This window comes from Calidris pugnax, unplaced genomic scaffold (genome assembly GCF_001431845.1).
Source record: "Calidris pugnax isolate Ruff unplaced genomic scaffold, ASM143184v1 scaffold95, whole genome shotgun sequence".
NCBI classification, from domain to species: Eukaryota; Metazoa; Chordata; class Aves; order Charadriiformes; family Scolopacidae; genus Calidris; species Calidris pugnax.
This window is the reverse complement of record NW_015090885.1, coordinates 10,026,467-10,048,328: the sequence shown is the minus strand read 5'-3', so window position 1 is coordinate 10,048,328 and position 21,862 is coordinate 10,026,467. Positions and strand designations below refer to the sequence as shown.

At 40.0% G+C, this 21,862-nt stretch overlaps 1 protein-coding gene across 4 annotated transcripts in view; it reads left to right on the top strand.

Annotated features, from left to right (window-relative positions):
• Nucleotides 1-21,862, top strand: part of PHLDB2 (pleckstrin homology-like domain, family B, member 2) — a 127,464-nt gene that overhangs the window by 88,685 nt on the left and 16,917 nt on the right. Inside the window, exons 8-15 of one of the 4 annotated variants that reach the window (XM_014947330.1) lie at nt 7,877-8,005; nt 12,674-12,829; nt 13,591-13,701; nt 14,430-14,519; nt 17,590-17,733; nt 18,531-18,704; nt 19,406-19,546; nt 20,184-20,283. In XM_014947330.1, the coding sequence (XP_014802816.1) occupies nt 7,877-8,005; nt 12,674-12,829; nt 13,591-13,701; nt 14,430-14,519; nt 17,590-17,733; nt 18,531-18,704; nt 19,406-19,546; nt 20,184-20,283 (1,045 nt within the window). The remainder of the gene's footprint in view (nt 1-7,876; nt 8,006-12,673; nt 12,830-13,590; nt 13,702-14,429; nt 14,520-17,589; nt 17,734-18,530; nt 18,705-19,405; nt 19,547-20,183; nt 20,284-21,862) is intronic. The other 3 variants (XM_014947332.1, XM_014947334.1, XM_014947333.1) reach the window with 3 other exon arrangements.

Genomic DNA, 21,862 nt, shown 5'->3' with positions numbered 1-21,862 from the left:
AGAGGGAAAGTTAATTTCGCTCACGAAATGATGCTGGGGCATTAGTGTCATACATGATGGCACTTGTCTCTGGAGCGACTTCAGCGTCTCCCGGAATTTGCCACTGATCTCGGCACCTGTTTGACAGGAAACCCCTGTCTGGTTGTGTTTCATCTGTACCCATGCACCTGTTTGCAAAACTTGGGATGTTCTTAAAAAGAGAGATCATAAACGACAGCCATCATGAGCTACTGGGCCATGTTGTGTACTTGAAATAGACTGTAGGTCTAAGCTCTTACACTATATTTTACTTGATTCTTTGATTTTTATTTTATATTAATGCCCTGTGCACAGTTCATTTAGATGAGGACACAAGGTTCTGCCAACTTTTGCGCAGTTTTGAAGTCACGGTTTCTGGCCCTCGCAAGGCTAGAGATTTGACTGGGAAACATACTTGGCAGAAGGCAGGAGAGTTGTGAGGTCAGTTTGGGGCTGTGCCAGCGTGCTCTTTGCTGCGGTACGATGTCTCTGTGTCCCAGTACCTTGCTGGTGAATCAGGAACGGATTTTGCACAGGGGGTTTGTGTGTTATATGGTATGCTGCATTCTGATCTCATTAGAGCCCGGCGCTCAGCCCTACCTGAGCACACACCTAACGGTGGGAAAGAATGAACAAATCCATGGGGGAGATAATGTAATGCACACCATGGGGTGAGTGGAAAGCATTTCCCTGGTTTTTGGGAGTAGGCCACCACAAACATTGTAAGGAACGAAGAAGCAATTAGTGTTGATTTACTTAGGTCTTGGAAATAAGAGCTGTGAGCGGTTTCTGTTTTGAAAAGAAGATGACATAGCCTTTCAGCACCGGTTCAGAGCTCAGTGTTCTGGCTGTGGGGCATCTCTGCCAGGTACAAGTGCCAACAGGGCTCTGCTGTCCTGGCTGGGGTAGCTCCTTCCAGAGCTGGGGAATGGGAATGCTGTCTGGCATGGCCTCTGCTTTCAGCAATGCTGGAAATTGTGTTAGTGTACGGAGGAGGGTCTAGGTTTGCCTTCATGATTGTGCTTTTTGAGCACAGCCGATAATTCATTCTTTCTTTATTTTTTAACTACCGTGGACTGCATATGTGGTTTTATCCACAGGAAAAGATGACCAACTGTGTATTTGAATAAGAGCATTTAAGAGATCAGTTGCAAGTTCCAGTTATGCAGGGACAGCCCTGATAAAGTCACTGGTAACACAACTTGACAGGTACAGCTTGAAGCTCTCCAGGAAAGAGCTTTGATACGGATATTGACAAAATTGTTTTCAGCGCAGCCTGCTCTGGAGAGAGGCGAGCTGGGCAGTATCCAGAGACAAGCAAGCAGGTGAGCCCTCTCCCTTTTTCCCCTGCCGCCCGACCCGGCTTCCTGTAATTACTGCGGCAGTCATTCCTGTTGCTGTGCTGTTGGTGTACAGTAATGCTGGTATTGTTTTAAGTGGAATAGTGCCTCAGGTCCACGGTGCTATTTACAGTTATGACTTCCTCCTGGTGCCTCTTCAATCACAAGGCTTAGTTCAGGATTGACGTTTGTCTATAAGGAAGCTGGAAAAAATTGCATTTACCCGATTGGATGGAATCCAGATTTGCAAAGTACTTTTTTTCGTACTGCGCTTCCTTAGGCTGTGTAGTTTTAAAACATGCAGTCCAGGTATATATGGGGAAAGGATGTTTAATGATCCAGCATGCCTGGTGTCTCCAAGTTAAAGCATGAGGTTGAAAGTAACAACATTGCTGGGAAAAAAAAGAAAAGATCAGCGAGCATGAATAGACAGGGATAACTGAAAATGAGTAATGAATTCAGCAGAAGTGCTGTGGGAGGTAATCATAGCTAAGTGGGAGTTTTGGCAGAGAGTTTAAAAACAATTATTTATGCAAAGGTTTAGACTGCATTTTAGGAGAGGGAGGTTATTCCTCTTTTTCTGGAGGACCTTTGCCTTATCTCATGGTGGAAATACGTACTCTGGGACTCTTTTTATCAAACTGCGTTTCCTGTCCCTTTTCAAGAACAGAAATCAGGAGCAGCTGGCAGCAGATAACTCATCTTTTTTTGGAATACATTTAATTTTGACCACATGCTTTTGTGGAAATATTTTTCAGTCATTAACAGAATGTCCCAGACATGCCAAAACTCTTGAAGCTCAGCCTCTTTGCTGAACTAGTATTGCAAAGACTTGCACAAATTGAGCCAAGGAAAGAGCAGCTGTCTGAGCGATATGAAGGGGGACACCAGCAATCAAAGTTAAATATAATGGTGGTCTCTCCTCAGACCTTTTTCTTCTGCATTCAAAATCCTGCTGTTGTTTTTTATTCTGATGAATCTGACAAATTTATGGCTCATAGTATAATCTTTTAAATCTTTTCTGGTCAGATTCCAGTTCAGCAAGATGTAAACAACTGTTTTAAGTGGATGAGTTATCATGTCTATAACATTATTAACTTCCCTAAGACAAGATACACAAGATTAAGTATTCTGAGGAATGCTTGCATCCTCTGGGTATATCCACATAAGGATATCATGTAGAGAGAACACTAATGAGGAAAAAAAATGAATATGGAGATTCCAGGAGAAAAATCTGAATTCACAAGCTTTCTTTTGAAACAGTTATGAAATAGCAGAATGGGTTGCACCACTAAGGGAAATCCTCTTATTGTCATCTAGAGGTTGAAAACTGTACAGAATATTAAATTTCTCGATTTAAATTTCTTTCATCTGGTTTAGATTATTATCTCCTACTCTTCTAAATTCATGAAGGAACAGTGCTCTGGAATCAGGGGTCTTCTTTTGCCTCCCCATCTGTTCACTTGAACAACGTGTTGAAATGGTCAGAGAATGAGTTTAAAAATTCCGAAAAACTCGAGTTGTCTTATGAGCAAGTCAATGTTTCTACCTATTGTGATTTTTTTTTTTTTTTTACCTAGAGCAGAGCTATTGCTTACTGTGATTTAAAAGGCTTTAACATTAGCTTTATACATACATGGGAGACAAAACCATTGAGATCTCTCATACAGATGTGACTCTGTACAGTCTGTTATGATGCATGTAATAAATTAGTTACCACTCACAGAGTAAAAAGAACTATTGTGAAATACCTTCTTCTATTGTATTATGATCCTTTTTACATGCCTGGCATACTGGGTTTTTGCACCCTTAATGGTTTCTTGCATGAAACCCACAGGGATTTAGTGACAAATAACTAAATCATTTTATGCTGCTGTCCTGAAAGAGAGCAAGGAATGCAGGAAAGAGTACTCTGAAAAATACAGAAGAGGAGCATGTACAGTATTGCACAAGAGGATCTGTTTCACTTCAACAGTATTTTTTTAATCAGAGTTGCACGAGGTCTGATTTGTATCAGCCATAGCATTGGAAATGCTTTCAATATGCAAGAGTTCTCAGAGAGTTGGTAGACCTCGGGTTTAACACTTTCCCCAATTGTACCATTTGCCCTTTTCATGAGTAACCACTGATGATCAGATAACATTTCCTAGCCTGCTTTCTGTTAGGGACTAGACTATTTTCTTACAAATTCATGGCAAGGGTTAAGCCAATTTCATCAGTGAGTTGTTAAAGTCAAGTTTTCTTGCTCTTCCACTAACTCTCCAAAATATTTTACTGAATGGACAAACTCTGTGGCCTCGCACCACTTCCAAGTGGAAATGTTACCATTTCTGTAGTCTGCTTTTTCTCCTCCACTTCTAGCTTTTGCAGCCCTTCTGTTTGCTGTAGATTATTTTGGGGAAGGGGAGGGTGGTTCTTTTGGAGCGTATAAGAGTAAAGTTTGGCTAGAGGTGATGAAGATGAGATGGAGAAGCTTTTCAGAACAAAGAACTGCATGTGCTTGTCCTTATTTCTTAGAAACCTGTAAAAGTTGTGAGACTAGCTGATTCCACCCTGGGAGATAGGGCACGCCTGTCTAAAGCTTGGTGTGGGTATTGAACCCTTAAAACATGATGGGTTCCAGGTGAATTGGACTGAGGAAGGTCCTGGAGTACTTCAGACTAGAACATTTAAAGTGTAAGAGCCTGTTGGATGGGAAAGCATTCAGTATTTTTTTTTCTTTGTTTATGGCTTGTGGGTTTCTTTACAGTTTCTCTCTCTCTATGAAAATAGTACATACCTTAGCTTTTTTGTTGGGTTGTGGAGGGTTTTTTTGAGAGGTTGGGTTTGGAAGGTTGTAGAGTGAGTCCAATTCACCTAGCCATGCAGTCCATTTCACAGTGACCTGGTAAAAATGGTAGGTTTCTTGCTTTGGTGTTTGGTTTGGTTTTTGTTGGATTTGTTTTGTTGTTATTTTTTTTTTTCCAAAATTTTTCTCTGGATTTTTGAGAAGCTTTCTCTGTTTCATCCACATGTACTCTGACTCATTTCTGCAGAGTCTACCAGTTTATGCAGGAGGGTTGGTTCAAAAGGCACACACACATAAAGACAGATGCTGCTCTACAATTATAGCCTGCCTGCTGCAGTAGTGGAATATGATGAATGACAAATTGAAAAGCAGAACTTCTCTGCAGAAGGGATGTGGGGACCTGCTAGGGGTTTAAGTAGCAGTATTGATCAGGCATAGGGCATCCTTAACCACAGGAGACAACACTGAAGCAATTGGTCTCTTTCTTTGTGTTGTTCCCATTCTTCTAGGGGCTATGATTGTCTTTAACACTGTCTTTTTATCTCCTCTATGTCCTCATCATCTATGAGATGTATTGGATATGTATTCCTTTTTCCTTTGTTTTTGCCCTAAAATCAATTCTACCAGATCTAAAGGTTGATTACCTTTTGTGACCCGTGTTGATCTCTTGTGGTCTGTGTTCATACTGTGGATGCTCTGCTGACATCCTGCATCTGTGCTTTTGGGGGACAGTGTCACACGTCAGTTCTTTCTACTGCTATCCTTCACAATATTCAGATATCCTCTAAAACTGGTCCAAGCTGTGCCTCGACATCATCAAAAAGCTAGTCTGTCCTGCACTCAGTCCTGGCTGACCCCGAGCTCATTTAACACGTGTCTAGAGGCAGATCACAGGGTAGGTTGGGCAGTAGGCGAAGACCAGATGTTATGCTTCACTGAGCTGTGCTTCTTTTCTGTGGAAACAGGATGTTAAGAATTCAGCCAGACTACAGATTGATGCGACTCCGGAGCCAGTGCTGGGGCTGGGAAGCGTTCGTCTGCAGAGAAATTCTTAATAAGTACAAGCTCGTGTGGTTAAGATGAGGATGTGTGGCTGGAGCACGTGGGTTCTGTTCACAGCTCTGCCGCTGGCTGCTCCGAGCCAACAGCCCGGGGAGTCAGTGCAAACTTAACTTGCAAAGTTATTAATCTTTTCCCTTCCAAAAGAACTTGCCTTGATCCGTTTATGGGAAGAGACTGTATGAAAAAGATTCTGATTATTCGTTTATTTATCCAATTTCTTCTGTGAATTAAGCCGGCTTTACCAATGCACAGCCAGAGATGTCGGCGAACTTAACTCCACAGCTGCAAAACATAGAATGCCTCCCATTGCTGAAAGGGATATTTCCTGTTAAGACTGCACATTTTGAAGGGAGCCAGTTTGGTGGGATGTTAGCACTTCCTATGCTATAAATAGACCGGGTGAGTATCACTTTCAGTCTCAAAGGGATACATTTCTAATTTCTTGAGGGAAGTAACAGTATCTCTGGCAGGATTCTCAGGGAGCTATATACTTGCTGATGATGTCTCCTCACACTTGAGATTTGATTTGCTGGTTAATGAATGAGCGTGCTTGTTGCAGCACATAGACATTTAGGAGCGCTATTAATAGCTTCAGAGGGACAATACTGCTGGTTAAGGTCAGAGAAGTCTTTGCTGCTTTAGATTGCTAGGTGGGCAGAAAAGGAAAGCAAGAAACAACATGGTAGACTGGAGGCTGAACGCTAAATGGACAGCAAGGTTGTGAGGAAGGGAACTACCAGTTTATTCACAGATTTCCTTCCATGTTGGAAGTAGGGGTGATTCAGCAAATGGGGTTCCGTGGGGACAGAGGTCTAGAGGTGGCCTCTCGAGAGCTGGATGCCTCTCCCTCATTGTGCAGCTCACTCATGCTACATCCCCCCTATTTCTGAGCCCCACTGCCGTTGTAAGGCAGAGGCTAGGGCAGGAAGTCCAGGTAATTGAATATGCTGGTTCAGCTGCTCATTTTTACAAGCTTAAAACCAAAATTAAAAAATCTTTTGTGTTCAGCGTTTTGTTCATCTGATGAGGTGAGCTGCACACACAAATGAAAATAGCAGAGTTGGGAATTTGGTTGACGTTGGGCTTGAATGAGAATGCTTCCTGTTGCTGTTTTTAAATACTGGGAAAATGAAATTCCAGCCCCTGATCCCACTCAGGTTTATAGATAAAACCATAAAGAAAGCAGGCAGCTAATACATGTTTGTTATTGTGCCTCTGCCGTGTGTGAGGGTTTGAGAACCTTGTGAGGAACAATAAAGAGAAGGTTTTGGGGAAAGACCATCCCACAGTTTGAATGCCAAGTACTGTAGACTAAAAGAAGTTTCTTCTCTATGGTGTGTGCTGTCAGGGTGCTACAGAGTGTCTGACCATGCAGCACCCGCTGAGCCATGCATTTGATTTTAAAATGGAATAATAGTTGGGAATGGAAAGGGGACAAGTGAGTGGATGCCATGACAGAATTCAACTGTTCCTGGAGCATCCAAAAAAAGCTGATATTTTGGGGCTGATACTGCTAATTTTTGTGTATAAAGGAGAGTTAAAGACCATTTGAGAGAAGATGCATAACTACAGAACAAGAAGTGGGAAAAGGGAACCATATCGGTGTGACTGTAGAGAAGGTAGCAGAGCACTGGGCTTCAGGGACTTACTTGATTAATTATACCTGGTGTATCAGGCATATTGTTGTTTGTTTTTGTTTTTGGTTGGTTTTTTTTTTTTCGGGTTATTAACTTCTTATTTTATTTCCGGTTATTAACTTCTCAGTTGAAGGAAATGCATCTGCTATGTTGACCAGTGTTCATGCCAGTAAAAGGGATTGAAAAATTTGTCGCACTCTGATTTATTTGTTCCCCAACTTCGGTCCATAGATAAATAATAGTCTACAAGGTAGTTTTAAGTGATCTACAGCCAGTCTTCAGAGCAGTGCTGCACAGTAAATCATGTAGTATTTTATTACAAAGGTTTAAAGGTTAAAGGCTGTTGAGGGTGAGCAGCAGCATGCCGGGTACTGCTGCTCCAGCGTAAGGAGAAGAAAGCTGAACTCGCTGGAGGAGTCCCCTCTGATCCCCACAAACAGGTTACAGTTCCTGTACCCTGGAGCAAATGAATTAATTTGCTAAATCACTTGGTGCTTCTGCTGCAATAGGATCTCCTGGCCAAGTTACTCTCTGTCTTGTTCTGCTTTTTCACTGCTTGCTAAAGGTACTTATCTGTACAGAGGCACATGGGCATGTAATTCATTCTCCTGGGAAGATCCATTTTTCCCTCAATGCCAGACTACAGTCATTTTCCATCCATTTTGCTTTCTAAAAGCCACTCTTCTCTCTCTCCCTCCTCAGTTACCTCACTAACACGGCTACCATCTCCTCATTTTCTAATGTTTTTTTTTTTCCATTAGGCAAGACAAGTTCTTAGGCAGTAGGCTTTAACAGCATCATGGGCAGAAAACACAGTGACGAGGGAGAAGGAATTAATCACTGCACTAAAATGATTAATGTTTTGTTTTGATCATTTTGCATCCCACCATTGCATTTCAACTAACAACAGGTTTCTGTCTTTGACCTACGTGCTTCAACTCTTCGTTAACGTTTTGCCACACACTGTCATAATCACTAACAACTGCTTGGGTTTGAAGGTAATTGTGTTTATTTTCTGGTTCATGCTTCAGGAAAAATTAAAACTTGATGCTGAGAGGGAAAAACTAGAGAGGCTTCAGGAGCTTTACTCCGAGCAGAAGACGCAGCTTGATAATTGCCCTGAGTCCATGAGGGAACAATTACAGCAGCAGCTGAAGAGGGTCAGTAGCAAGTTTCAAGATTGCACTAACTTTTTTTTTGTGATTTTTTGTTTTGTTTTGTTTTTAGAGTTAAGTGTGACATACTCTGTTCCAAGTACCCGGTGTCTGAACATATTTGCAACATATAATTGTTAATGGGGTTATGGTTTTTTGTGAAATGTTGTGCATGGTGGCAAACGAGTAGAGCGCAAATGAGCAGATTAGAAATCCCTTTAGGATGATTCTAGTTCTAAAACTAGAAATCATTTTATGTTGAATGCTTTTAAAGCTTTGGGCTACTTGCCTGTGATGAGCACCTTAGGCCTGCTGGGTGGCGTGGAAGCTGTTGTGATGTTTAGATGGATGGTGGGGCATTAACTCCTTACCTGTGTGAACAAAGACGGGAATTGACCTTTGGTCAGTGGGATTGGCCGTTTTAGCAGCATTTTCCTGTTGCTATCATTTGATCCTGTTGTGTGTTGTGTACTCCTCCTTTGCAGTGCTGTAAATGGCTCTCAGTGAAGTAATGGATAACTTCTTTTTTTTTTTTTTTTCTTTTTTCAGTGCATAGCTGTTAGCCTGAACTGTGCTTTGAAAAATTAATTTTTAATAATATACCTCTTATTCTAATAGCTTGCTTTGTTCCTATGTTTTCAGTGGTTGCACATTGGTAGAATAATCTTTGCATGAAATCTAATTGCAATTTGATTTTATTTTGTATTATTTGTAATCAAAAGAGCCACAATATTGTCTGTGAAGGTACAGTTATTTTCCGGGGAAAGATTTTGGAATTTATTAATGTTAAGTGCGTTCTACAGCATATATAGTTAGCTTTGCTGGCTTTAAGGGCGGGCTGAGGGGGTGGCAGAAATAATTTTCAAAGCACCAGTACAGCAAGCTTAAGAGGCCATCTGAAAGTCAAACTACTTCCCACCTTCCCTCCACTCCTTGGTTTGAGTGTTTATATAGGGAATAAGGACTGAAATAGCAGTGCCCAAAAAGGGATTTTTTTGCTTTAAAGGATATATTTTTTAGATTTTGGTTTATTTGCAGAATTCTGTTTTGTTTTTTCAAGGAGCAAAAAGTAAAAAAAGTCCAGCTTTGGAAATAACAATGTTAAATTCTTCTGTAGTAACCGAGAAGTTTGCTGGTTTTAAGACACTTAGGGATTTTTGTAAGTAACCTTAAAAAATAAAATCAGTATTATGTTATCTGTCATACATATTAAAAGGAAAGGAGGCCTTTCCTATGCACTCATGTACTTGGAGGTATAAGTTAATGAGAAGTTGGAGTCTTGTTGCTATGGGATGGTATCACTATAGACCACCAAGAGGCTTCTGATTAAATTTTTGTAATTTTTTTGTTCCTTCTAATTTGGGTTAATGATGATCTTGGATTGGAAAGTGGGACAAAATTTGAAATGTGAGGGTGCAGTTTAATGTCCATTAGTCCTATTGCATCATTCCAGGCCAGTTGTAGTGAAAGTTAGCTGTGACTGCTGGTGTTGAAGCACTGGAAGTTATCACTGAATTATTGCACAGTATCTCTCAAACAGATATCAAGTGTGAGAGCAGCTAAGAAAATAATCTAAGTATTGTACCCACAATGTAGAAAATCTCTTCTTTTCCTCAAATCAGCCCAGAATAAATGAGCAGGGGCATCTTCAACTAGATCAGGTTGCTCTGCACCCCGTCCAACCTGATCTCAAATGTTTCCAAGGATGGGGCATCTATCACCAATCTGGGCAGCCTGTTCCAGTGTTTCACCACCCTCATTCTAAAAAATTTCTTCCTTGTATTTAGTCTAAATCTACCCTCTTTTAGTTTAAAAACAATTACCCCTTGTCCTATCACAACAGGCCCTGCTAAAATGGCTCATTGCTGGGGGGTTAAACTGGATGACCTTTAAAGATCCCTTCCAACCCAAACTATTCTATGGAAATCCTGAGTCTGCAGCGGGTTATGTTGTGCTACTTTCCTGCTAACATGGGCCGGTGTGAAATTTCTTTATTGCTTCATCTCTGGGACTTCAGTAACTTTGCAATTTGTGTCCAGAGGAGCGGGTAGCCCATTTCATGATAGCAGCTGCCTGCAGGGGGGGGGATGGCGTTTGGGTTGGGGGTGGCAGTGGGTGTGTGGACTACTGAGGGGTTGCTGCTTCCCGGTGTCCCAGATGAATATAGGATGTCCCTGTTGGGCAGGGAGGACACTTCACCAGAGACTGGTGAAACCTGGGGGCTTGTGGAAGGCACTGAGGGAAAGCATAGTTCATCCTGAGGGCTTATTTAAAGTTAATTAGCAGGCTTAATCCTTCAGTGTTAGTATGACAGTGGCAAAGCTTGTTCGTTCTCATGTGCCTGAGTTTATAAAAGGAGAATGAGAGTGGGTGCCTGGATTCCTCCAGAGATCTGAAAAGACACCGTCCAATGCTAGGAAATGCCTTACCCTTCAGATAAAATTCTCCAAATTTTAGCAGATGTTGCAGGCCTATGGAGCTCCCACCATATCCTGAAATTGTGCCCAAGTTCTCTCCCATCAAATTGTCTCCAGTGCCATTAGAGAAGTAATGGAGATGCCAAAAGAAATTTATGGTTTGGAAGTGCAATAAAAAATCATTGTCTGATGTTTTTTAAGAGATAATAAGTTAGAATATTTTGATGCCAATTGTTTTAGGAAAAGGGAGGGAGTATGCTTGCTACTTGCTTTGGGAAGCCATTACCTACAGCAAGAATAATAATCCTCCTACATATCTTACACTGCCGAGTAGGATCCTTGTGAAGGTCATGGCGAGGACTCTGGGGGCACATCTCAGAGCCAAACCTTGTTCCTGTGCTGCTGTGCCCTGCTCCCACAGGCTGCCTGGGATCTCGGTCCCCGTGGGCCTGCCTGGCCGGTGATCTCACTGCAATGTCCTCGCAACCACTGGTAGAACTAAGCTCTTGCCACTTACCCTTTGGAGGCTTTTTAATTTGAAAATTGACTTGGTTTCAAATTAGGAATGGATGTTTTTTACCCAGTGGACACAGTGGTACAGAATATGGTGAAGTTCTTGTTCCATAGTGCATCTCACCAAGAATATAGTGTTTTGTGAGCTGAACTGGCTATCAGTTACCTTTTTCGTTGTCAGTTGTCTTCTCTGAAGTCTGTCTCTTCCACTTCAGTAGCAATTAATTTGGGATGAAATAGCCTGAATGTGTTGACTTGCATGGGTCAATGCTGAAGACAGCTGACTTGTTTGAATGGAACATTTTTGTATTATAGGTAACCACTTTCTTGTAATTTTTAGCCCACGTCTTTGCTTTCAATCTCTTCACTGTCTCCTACAAGTGGAAGGCACATCTTTGGAGAATAATGGGAAGATGGTGGCACTTCAGATAGTAACTTGGATTCTTTAGCTTCTGTATCCCGTGTCTTTACCGGCACATTGGAAGCTGGTTTCAGATGCTTTTATACAGACCCATCTGCTTATCTCGGTCGCTAACCTTTGACTTAGGTCGAAATAAGAAAAAGACTAAGTTTGCATTTCTCTAAAATGATACATTGCTTACAGGATGTAGGTTTTCTTACGTATCAAGTTATGTGCAATGTGCCTATTTTAGAGAACCTTAGCACTTAATAATATCGCAATTAATAAAATCACCTTTATCTTCAGAAGTTTGGAACTTGTAAGTAGGGATTCATGTTATGAATATACAGGTGTTCCAGGAGAAAGATTAGCATTTAGTTCTTGTGTTGAAAAGCACCATAAAGTTTTATCTTGTCATCCCTAAGCAGAAGGCAGGTGTGTTCTTATTTCTTGGGTCTTTTTGCAGCATTCAACCTCTTTTTCTTCACAAAACCTGGTGTTGGTCCAGGGGAATGCATAAAAGTGGGCCAATACCTTTTCTGAAGTGATAGACCTACTGAAGTGATAGACCTAGGTAGGGTGGATGACTGGAGTTCTTGATTGTGTGTTTGCCTAGGGAGTAACTGTTAACTCCAGTTGGGTGGTCCATGATCAGCTTCTGGCTGAGCAACTTGCGTGGTTGGACGTCACTGCTGGGGTGATGGCAGTGTGCTGATGGCGCACAACTCCATGTATCTTTTGTCTTATTTGACTACAATAAAAACAGTGCTGGTGCGTAGGCTAGACCTGAAGAAATTCTAGCTGCAGTTCAGACTCCTTCATTTGAGTGTGTATGCCCATAATTAGTTAATTGAGTGTGCAGTTCTCCGGTGTTACTGGGATGATACTTTCTATCCCGTTTGGTTGGTAAGTGGATGCTCTCCCAATTTGCCGCAAGGCAACCTCACCAAATGGGTTCAGTCTTTGGTGGTGTCACAGCGAGGCTACAGCTGAGTGATCTGCCCAGCCAGGGTGCCCTCAGCGCTAGGAGACTCTTTCCTGCTTGCTCTGAACGCAGCAAAACAGCTCCCTCATTGGGCAGGTGCTTCATCTTTCTCAGCTAGGGGAGTCAGTAGGAGTGATGGAGAAAGGAACATCAAAATAATTAGTAGCCATATTTGTTCTCTGAGTATGACAGTAGGTCATTAAAAGCTTTGAGCTCCTGTTTGAACGTGTTGTATGAGATACGTAAATACCAGTTTAGACAAATTTTTATGTGAGTTTCTAAGTGTCTCTACCCTGGTGTCAGTGAGAGCATGATTACTTTTTTCTTCTTGTTTATGTGTTGTTTTTTTTTTCCTTAAGGATGCTGATATACTGGACATAGAAAGCAAACACTTTGAAGATTTGGAATTTCAGCAGCTTGAACATGAAAGCAGGTTAGATGAAGAGAAAGAAAATCTGACACAACAGCTCCTGCGTGAAGTAGCTGAATATCAGCGTAGCATTGTCAGTAGAAAGGTAAAAGCACTAACACTCAATTCATTTGGTCTTTGTTGTTGAGCATAAAGGGGATGAAACGGATCTAAAACCTGCCCATCAGTAAGAAATAATGCAAAACTTGATTCTTTGAAAAAACTTTTGCAGGAGAGCAAAGAGGATGGCTCAGTAACATCCTACACAGATCAAATCATGTGCTTCTCCAAAAGCAAATAAATCAATAAAATTCCATGCCCTGTTTGTATATTTGCATATGAAAATTATACTCTTGAATTTACTACAAAGACTACCAAAGCGTTGTTTTTTCTTCTTTAAGAAAGGAGATTTGGACACTCTGGACAAAACTACAGTTAGTTTATGCTCGTGATTGATGTTGATGTTAAATGATTTTGTTAAAATAATAATAGAACACCAGATTAATAAAGTAGCTTAATTTTTAAAACCAGTTGTAAAGGTCCTGTCTTAACCAATTAAATACCAGTTTTTCAGAGATCAGAAGCTCCATCTCTAAATCAGTTCTGTTCATTATATGAAAGCTACTCACCCTATTATCAAAGAATATGTGCAATTGTTCTTTTTTTTTGTCTCTTAAATAAATGGTCTCTTTACTGTGTCTAAATCTTACTTAAAGATCTCCTTCACAGCAGTGAACTCTCTTGTAAAAACTTCTTTTCCTACAGCTTCACTCATATGAATGAGTGAAGTCTCATGAATAAGACCCTTGCTGAGGTTGTCTTGTGCTTTGAAAGTAAAACATGTACATTGTTTTCTTTTTATATTAGGAAAAGATTTCTGCTCTCAAAAAACAAGCCAATCATATTGTCCAACAAGCACAAAGAGAACAAGATCACTTTGTAAAAGAGAAAAACAATTTAATAATGATGCTGCAAAGGGTAAGTGTCTATTGTCTTTCAAATATTTTAGCGTGTAATAAAAAACCATTTCATTTAAAAGAATAAAAGAACACAGAACAAGAGAAGTATCAGTAATGTAGAAGCTATCAAGTAGGTAATAATGTGATACGCATCTTTTGTATCCATTAACCTTTAAAAATAAATTTTTTGCAATTTCTTAGGAGAACACGCTAGTGACATTTGATAATTGAGAGGGTTTTAGAGGTGCCCCCCTTTCCGAGAACTCAGCCAGAGGCACCCACCCAGGTGCTAAGGCTAGCAGCCTGTGCTCCCAGTGTGGCTGCTGGAACAGTGTGCAGAGAGCTCAGATTTTTGGCTTATAATAGCCCATACTAGGCTACAACATGAGCCACTTAACATCAGCTAATGCCTGGTTAATAAGAAGCTGGCATGAACGCTTCACCACTATTTTATGTTTTTAATAATGAGAGAAATCATGTTTAGTTCCTTAAGCAGAATCAGCATTTTCAAAACGCTGAAGGAAGACCTATTTGGTTTGGCTGTGGTTATTAAATAACATCTTCCACTAGCTCTTCATTCTCCATTTTTTGTTCAGTTCTGCTGTAAGCAGATGAAGTTGAAGCTCTGCTGTGCGGTTTTTAGCCTTTCAACTCAAGAGTGTTTCTTTACACGCCTAAGAAAATGGCTAGCATTTATTTTCATTACGTGGCTGTTGCTATTTAACATTAAATGTCTGTCTTTAACAGGAAAAAGAGAATCTCTGTAATCTGGAAAAGAAATATTCCACGCTTTCTGGAGGAAAGGGATTTCCTGTCAGTCCCAATAGTCTAAAAGAGGTAAAGAGATTCACTGCTTTTTACTTCACCATAAGTAACTTTTAATAACTCTAGTATTTAGTGAAGTTCTATTCATATATTTTTTATGAGATGTGATGAAATTACTTTGTAAAGCTATTCATTGAAGTCCAAATGCATGAGTGAGCAAAAATAGCTTCTTTTGACGTTTTCCCAGATGTGACTGGTATCGCCTTTTATCTCTTGCTCTGGAAAAATGATCATTTGTTGGGGGGAGGGTGGTGGTGGTGGTGTGTGCCCAATTTTCTCAAAATAGACAATTAAACCTCATTGAAGTGAAAAAGAATGAGGTCCAGGAATAACTCTGTTCAAGTATGAATACAGTTCAGTCTTATTTTTGCACTGTAGATTTTATCATTGCCTCCCTCCTTGGCCCCTTTTATTCTGAGGCTCTGTAGAAAGTATGATAAGTGTACATTTTGATCCCTTTAAAAAGCATTGAATTGAAGACTTCAAGCTATTGTGGTTGTGAGGTACCTATTGAGCTATGTATTTAACTGTTTTGAAAGAGTAAAGGTGTCAAACATTTTCTTGCTGAAAATAGTTGAGTTAGTTTGTGTAACGCATGATGAGGCCCTGAGCTTACCTGCAGTTGTCAAGACTTCAGAGCTTTGAGGGTACTGCTTTAAGCCTCAAGGTCCATGAGCAAGGATGGTGTAAGGTAAGCCACAGTCCATTACAAAGATTCAGTCAGCACCTATGGTATTAGCATTGACTCACCATATTTATCTTCTTGACTTGATGATCTGCAAATTGCAGATAAACATGAAGTTACAAATGGAGAAGCAGAAAATCTAGCATTTAAAATACACTGACAGGTATCTGTGGCGGCTTCGTTAACTTCTGTTTAAGAGGCCTGACTGGACTTGCCAGATCTGCTTGTATCAAAGCCCTGAACGAGGTCTGCCACGCCTCACGATGTAGGAAGTTTGGCTCTTGATGTCTAAAGCAACCACGTGTCCTCTTGGCACTTGGGAAATGTGGTTGGCTTATTTGGGCTCAAGTTCATGGTGAACCCAGGTGGCCTCCCGCACATGCCAGTGGGGTTGAACACCCTTCCTCACTGTAAGCCATATTGCAGACACTTAGACTTCCAGTGTCCTGAGTGGCAATCTGATCTGGACATCTGACCTCCCACCAGGACATCTGCAAGTCTAAGCTTCATTTTTTTTCATTTTGAGATGGTTCATTCTCTCACTAGAGAGTGGATGCCATTTCTGGTTTTTATCTTCATATCCACATAATGGTTTGCTTAATCGCAGATATTTCAAAATGCAACTACATTAAGTGAGCCTGATGCTCTCTTTAGTGAAATGGGTTATTTAGTGGTATAGTTCTGTTCACTGCAGTGAAGTCAGTTAGGACTTACTCTAAGGTAAATAAGGGAAGGAACAGCATTGGGTTGTCCGTTTCATGCTCAGATTCCCCATAGGCTCTGTCCTAAAAAAGAAATGCCCTTCCTTGCCAGTTGTTACGTTTGTCTCAGTCCAGTTTAATTTCTCTCTGACTGTTCTGGCACCTTTAAAAATCGGGCACCAAAGGATACACAGGCATAAACAGCCTCCCTACACACAGAAGTGAATTTCATGTATCCGTTGAGTCAGTGGTCCAACATTTCTGAGCCCCTCTTCAAAGTCTCTCCCATCCATGGCAGAGCTTACTCCCTGCATGCATAGCAATAGAGCAACACAGCCTCACATACAGAGGCAGGATGCTTATTCCAGTACTTAAATAACTGAGGAAAATCAATTTTGTTTAAAAGTCCAGTATTGACAAAATTACTTGGATGCCTAATCTGACTTGAAACCATTTATTTAATCTATTGTAATAGGGGCCTGAGCTAATGCACAGCAGTCATTTGTCATTTGCTTATTTTTTTAGCTCCATGGTGAATACCCCTTGGGGTTGTGAGTCTAAACTGAATGGTTTTTTTATATAATTTTCTGGAACTTTGTTTGAAATAACTGATAAAATACATTGATAATTATGCTCATAGATAATGACATTGGTGGTTTTTTCAACTTGCCTTCTAGGATCAGCACTAAGTTTAAAATGATGCATTTTTGAAAAGAAGCAATACAATAGCAGTCTGTGGCTTTTTTCACTGAATTGCCGAAGTACACATACTGACATGTCACAGTAATAGAGACATAGTCCCTTCAACACCTTAATTTAAAAGCTGCTTACCATCTTGATTTAAAAATAAGCATATTTCTATCTCATTTTTATGATATTGTTTCAACAGTAATTTACTCTTCCTTTTGTGTAGCCTTGTTTTCTATGGATAAGGAGTGGGGACGTTTGACTTTTTACAGTTTGGCATCCCATACACCATGGATTAGAATCCATATTTTGTTTTTTAAGTAACATTTATTCAGTTAACACCAAAACACATGCAGTAATTGTATTCTGCCATCATATCTCAAATCTGCTTGCATAAATCTTCTCTACAGGCACACCCCGATGTCTGTGCCTTTCCTCAGCATGTCACCTCCTGTGCTTTTTTTTTTTTTAAAAAAAAAGACAAACTGTAGTGGCTAAGGAGCTAACACTGACAGCATCTTACCCAAGTCTCCTGGTAACACCTAAAAGTCCGAAGCAGTTTCTGTTAGTTATTTGGTTTTCTTAAACTAGCTTAAAAGTTAGGCAAGAAATGAATCAGGGTAAGTTATTTCATTTAAACGTGGCGGGGGAGATAAAAAAACCAGGTGAATAAAATTTGCTCTTTTCTTTTTCTCCTATATGCTTTCCCAAGAAAGAGCTACTTAATTTCTAAAGGGTATTTACATATTTGTAAAGACTTTTGGTCACTTAATGTACATTTGCTTTTTGATCACACAAATGTATTTGTTTAAATGAAGAACAATTTTCAGAATCCAAGTAATCAACATTTTAAAAGCTTGACAATGATTTTATGTATGATGAAGTATTTCAAAGATAATCAATATTTGGCTGTATCACTCTAAACTAACTTTCATCGTACTGGATACATTAATACTCTTGCACGTCTTTTGGCTTTTGCTCCTTTTAACTTCTGAATTCCTCCTTTTAGGGCTATATCAGTGTAAGTGAAATTAGTGAGCTGTATGGCAATTCCACGAATATATCCCCTTCTACCCAGCCCCCCACAGATGCTGAAGCAGTTGCCACTGAGCCTTCCACGGCTGTGCTGACCAGCCAGCCACAAAATAAAGAGGTTTGTTTGAGAGACATTTCCCTTTGTTTGCATTGTTCTTTCATGGCTGCCTTTTTATTTTCTCTTAATTTTTTTTTTTTCTTGGTAATTCAACATGTAACAAATTGACCCCAAGGCAAATTGCCATCTGCAAGTTACTGAGTAAGATAACGATTAAATAGTAAAGCTGAAGGACTGGTCCAGTTGTAAACTGTCTTTGATGGTGTAGGTGGGACTTCGAAGGCCAAAAAACATGAATGCATATGACCCGAGCAGCAACAAGTGACAATCTCTGCCTGTCAAAAACTATAAAGTAATGCACCTTTGGAGGAACAGTCCACAGACACATATAACGATTACTCATTCAGTGGTGCTTAGGGGTTAATTCTGTATGTTTTGTAGGGGTTTTTTTCCTGTGACGTGGTAGAAGTAAGATATTTAGGGGAGATGTGTAGCTATTTCATGGAGTCTGTCCAATCTGTGTCTTCTAGCTTACTCTTTCTCTACTTCATTCTTTGTGATATTTTTGCCTTGGTAATGACAATAGCAAACTTTGAATAAATCCCCTTTTAAAGGAATGGAATAATCTTATGAATGTAAAGCCACTTATCTTTGTGTTGCAACTGTTTTAGAATTTGGCATTTCTGTGCTGCTTCTGGTAGCTTAAATATGCCTGGGGAGTTGCAATACAACACAGATCCTTTCCTGCTAAATGCTCCAACAAAACACAGTGCTAAAACTGCAGCTTGTATGTGCCGTATCTTTTGAGTGATTCCAAAAAGAAAACTCTGTGTGTAATTTCTCTTTTTTCTATAAAGCTAAGATCACCTCTCTGTTCTGGATTTGTGTTTCCTCACTCTCTTTCTCCTCGCTCTATTGCTCAACTTCCATCAGTCCATTGGCCTGAGGTCATGGCTACTCATGTAGATCCTATTCCTTTATCTGATACACCTCCACCTCTGCCAGCTAAGAAACACCGCAGGCAACAACAGGTAACAGATTCAAAGCTGATAACTTGGGAGTATTACTTTTGGTTGGTTTTGTTATGGTGGCCATGAAGTTGACTTAATGTGTGAAGTTTTTAAAGTGATGTGATGGATCATAAGTTGATCGTGCTTGTGGAGTGTTGCACTTAAAGGCACTGCTCATTTAAAAATAAGCACAATGCATTTTAGAGTGTTACTGATCAAAAATTCTCCTTATATAAACAATCCAGAGGCATATACTAATATTTTGGAGCCATTGTAACTGTCAGAAGACTTGCAGTCTGTACAGGAGGCTACATTTGAAATCCTAAATTAATTTTTCATATATATTTGAAAAATGACTCTTAAAAACTGTATCAGTTTTAAGCCACTGATTCATTGAGTGACTTGTAAATAAATGTTTTTCTTTGTAATTTAATTCCACTTGTACACCAGACTTGAGGTTTTTCTTAAAAAAATTAGAAACAGGGACATGTACACAATGTGTGCACATAAATTTAATATATTTTCTCAATCAGCATGATTTTGATGTGATATTTGTAGAAATTCTGGAGAGCACTGTGAAGCATGAAGTACTCTGTATTTTAGATTTCATTCTTTCCAGTGAAGTTCCCAGACTATCACCTTCAGTATATTCCATATAGAGCATAACTGAGCAAGTAGGTCAATTCATTTTGTCAAAACTGTGTAACAAATTACATTTGAAGCATTTCAGAAATCTGGAAGAGCGAAAGAAGCAGCACAGGGAATGCACGTACCTGAGTGATACTTTACCTCGCAAGAAAACGACCCCGTCTGTATCACCCCACTTCAACAGCTCTACGCTTGGACGAAGCGTTGCGTCTAAAGTACGTAGCTGCATACTATTAATAGCCTTCCAACGTCTGTATAAACACCTGTATCATGGTAGAGGTAAGGTTGGGTAGCACTGTGAGCTTTATGTAATCCCCCAAATTTATATCTGAAATCTACTTTGAAAGAAATTCAGGTTTATCAACACGTAGGAATATACACGAAGCCTTTACTTTGACCTCTGGAAATGCCGTGCTGCCATATTAATCATGCATTTATGATAAATGTATCACAAGGATTATATTTCCAGGCTAATTTAAATTGATTCTAGAGACCCAACAGGTTGTTTTCCTTCCTACCTAAGGCCTCTAAATGGCAAAGGTTGTGTATAAAGTGAAATACTCTTTATTGGTGACATCGTAAATAAACAGCAGCAAGGTGGATATATTACTTAGGAAATATTTTGGTCTGCTAGAGTCTTTGCACAAATAAAATATCCCTGGCTGAATGATATGATGTGACATTGATACCCATGACAAAGCAAGTTATTTTACCATTAGTTGCTGATAGAAAAAAAAAAAAAAAAAAAAAAAAAAAAAAAAAAAAAAAAAAAAAAAAAAAAAAAAAAAAAAAAAAAAAAAAAAATAATCTTGAAGTGTAGTTTTAAGCTTGTATTTATAAAATTTCCTGCAGGGACATTTACCATTAGGACAGAGCAACAGCTGTGGCAGTGTACTTCCTCACTGCCTGGCAACCATGACCAAAGAGTCAGAGTCAAGAAGGATGCACAAAGGTAAGACCTTTTTTATTTGATTCACTGCCGCTAAAAGTCTGTGTTCAATTTTTCAGAAAATAAGTCTGAAACTGATGTTACTTCTAATCAACATGGCTGTAAAATAAAAATTTCCTTCTTGGTGAAAAAAGCAAGCTCTAAATGCCATTTGCAGATATCAGCAAAATAAGATGTTAAGTTTATGATGTAGGATCACATGCAGTTTTAAGTATGTGTTCATCAAATACACTCCTGTAAACAAGAAAATTATATTGAAAAATGCACATTGGTTTAACTGAGTAATTTCCACAGGCATGTATTTTTTTGCCTGAACAAATTAATTCCCTAGACAGAGATACCTTGCAAATCTGTGAGGGTATTATCGTAACTGGTCTTAAATATTTGGGCTACAAAATAGGAAAGGAGAGAGTTGTTCTGCCATGGATAGATAGTGCATTTTTTGTAGTAGGGACACAGCAATTCTGGATCTAAAAGTAAATTATGTCCTTGAAACCTTGCCCTGTAGGCTATAGGATTTTGTGTCTGTTGTTTGTGGACTTGAGTCAATACACTTAATTTCTGCTTTAATGAGATGCATTATTCATAAGCGTCCCATCTTCACATGGAATTGCTCCTCAGTGCCATCTGCCAGTTTTTTTTCTTTCCGGCGTCTGCATCACTATTATTGACAGAAGTGCAAAAGGTCCTTATGTAGAATTGCACTGACTAAGCCTGAGCTGAGATAGGATCCATCCTGTTGTTCTAGGACTTGTCAGAGCCAGCAGCTGTTAAAGGTCAAAGAGCCCAACTGAGGTCAGCCATACACGCCAAGATGACTCAATACAGGGGTGGAACAAGGTGGAGAGAATGGATCATGACTTAGTACATTCACTTTATAGGGCTGATTTTGTTGGTTTTGAGCTTTAGTTACGCAGCAGACCTTCCACAAACCTACCGTGTTGTGGCTGACTTGTCCTGAAGTATTTAAGATATGATAGAAAAGGACCTTCATCCTCAGCTTGGAATGCTTTGATGTAACGTGTGTGCAAGGATGGAATAGGTTGCAAGTACATTCAGACTCATCGTTAGGCTGTTGTGCAGAAAACACAGTCTGAAAAATCTTATCTGAAATTATCTGTTAATAATAACAGATTATCAGAAAAGTCTAAGATTTTCTACCAAATGAGTGGAACTCTGCAAGTGTGTAGACACTGCTTATGCTGATAAATATGTGCTCGCTTCTCTCCCTGCTCCACAAAATCAGTTGTTTGCCTGGAATCCATGATGAATAGATAAAAAGCGCTCTTTACTTGTCCTGTGCATTGAACCACTGTTTGCTTTCCTTGCCTTTCTTTTCCCCCTCGACAGGCTTTTCACTCTGTGAGTTTTGTGTGTTCAGGGTGATGTATTGCAGGCGACACGGGGGTCCCAGGTCACCGACAGCTTGAGCGTCCAGCTGCGCCAGCTGTGTTGGAGCTGGGTGTGCTCAGCTCGGTGGAGACCCGGGGTCCACATGATAAATGCCATTTCATCCTGCACTCTGGGGCACAGGCTGTCATGCAGTGTCCCCAGACTGCTAAACAAAGAGGATAATGTGGTC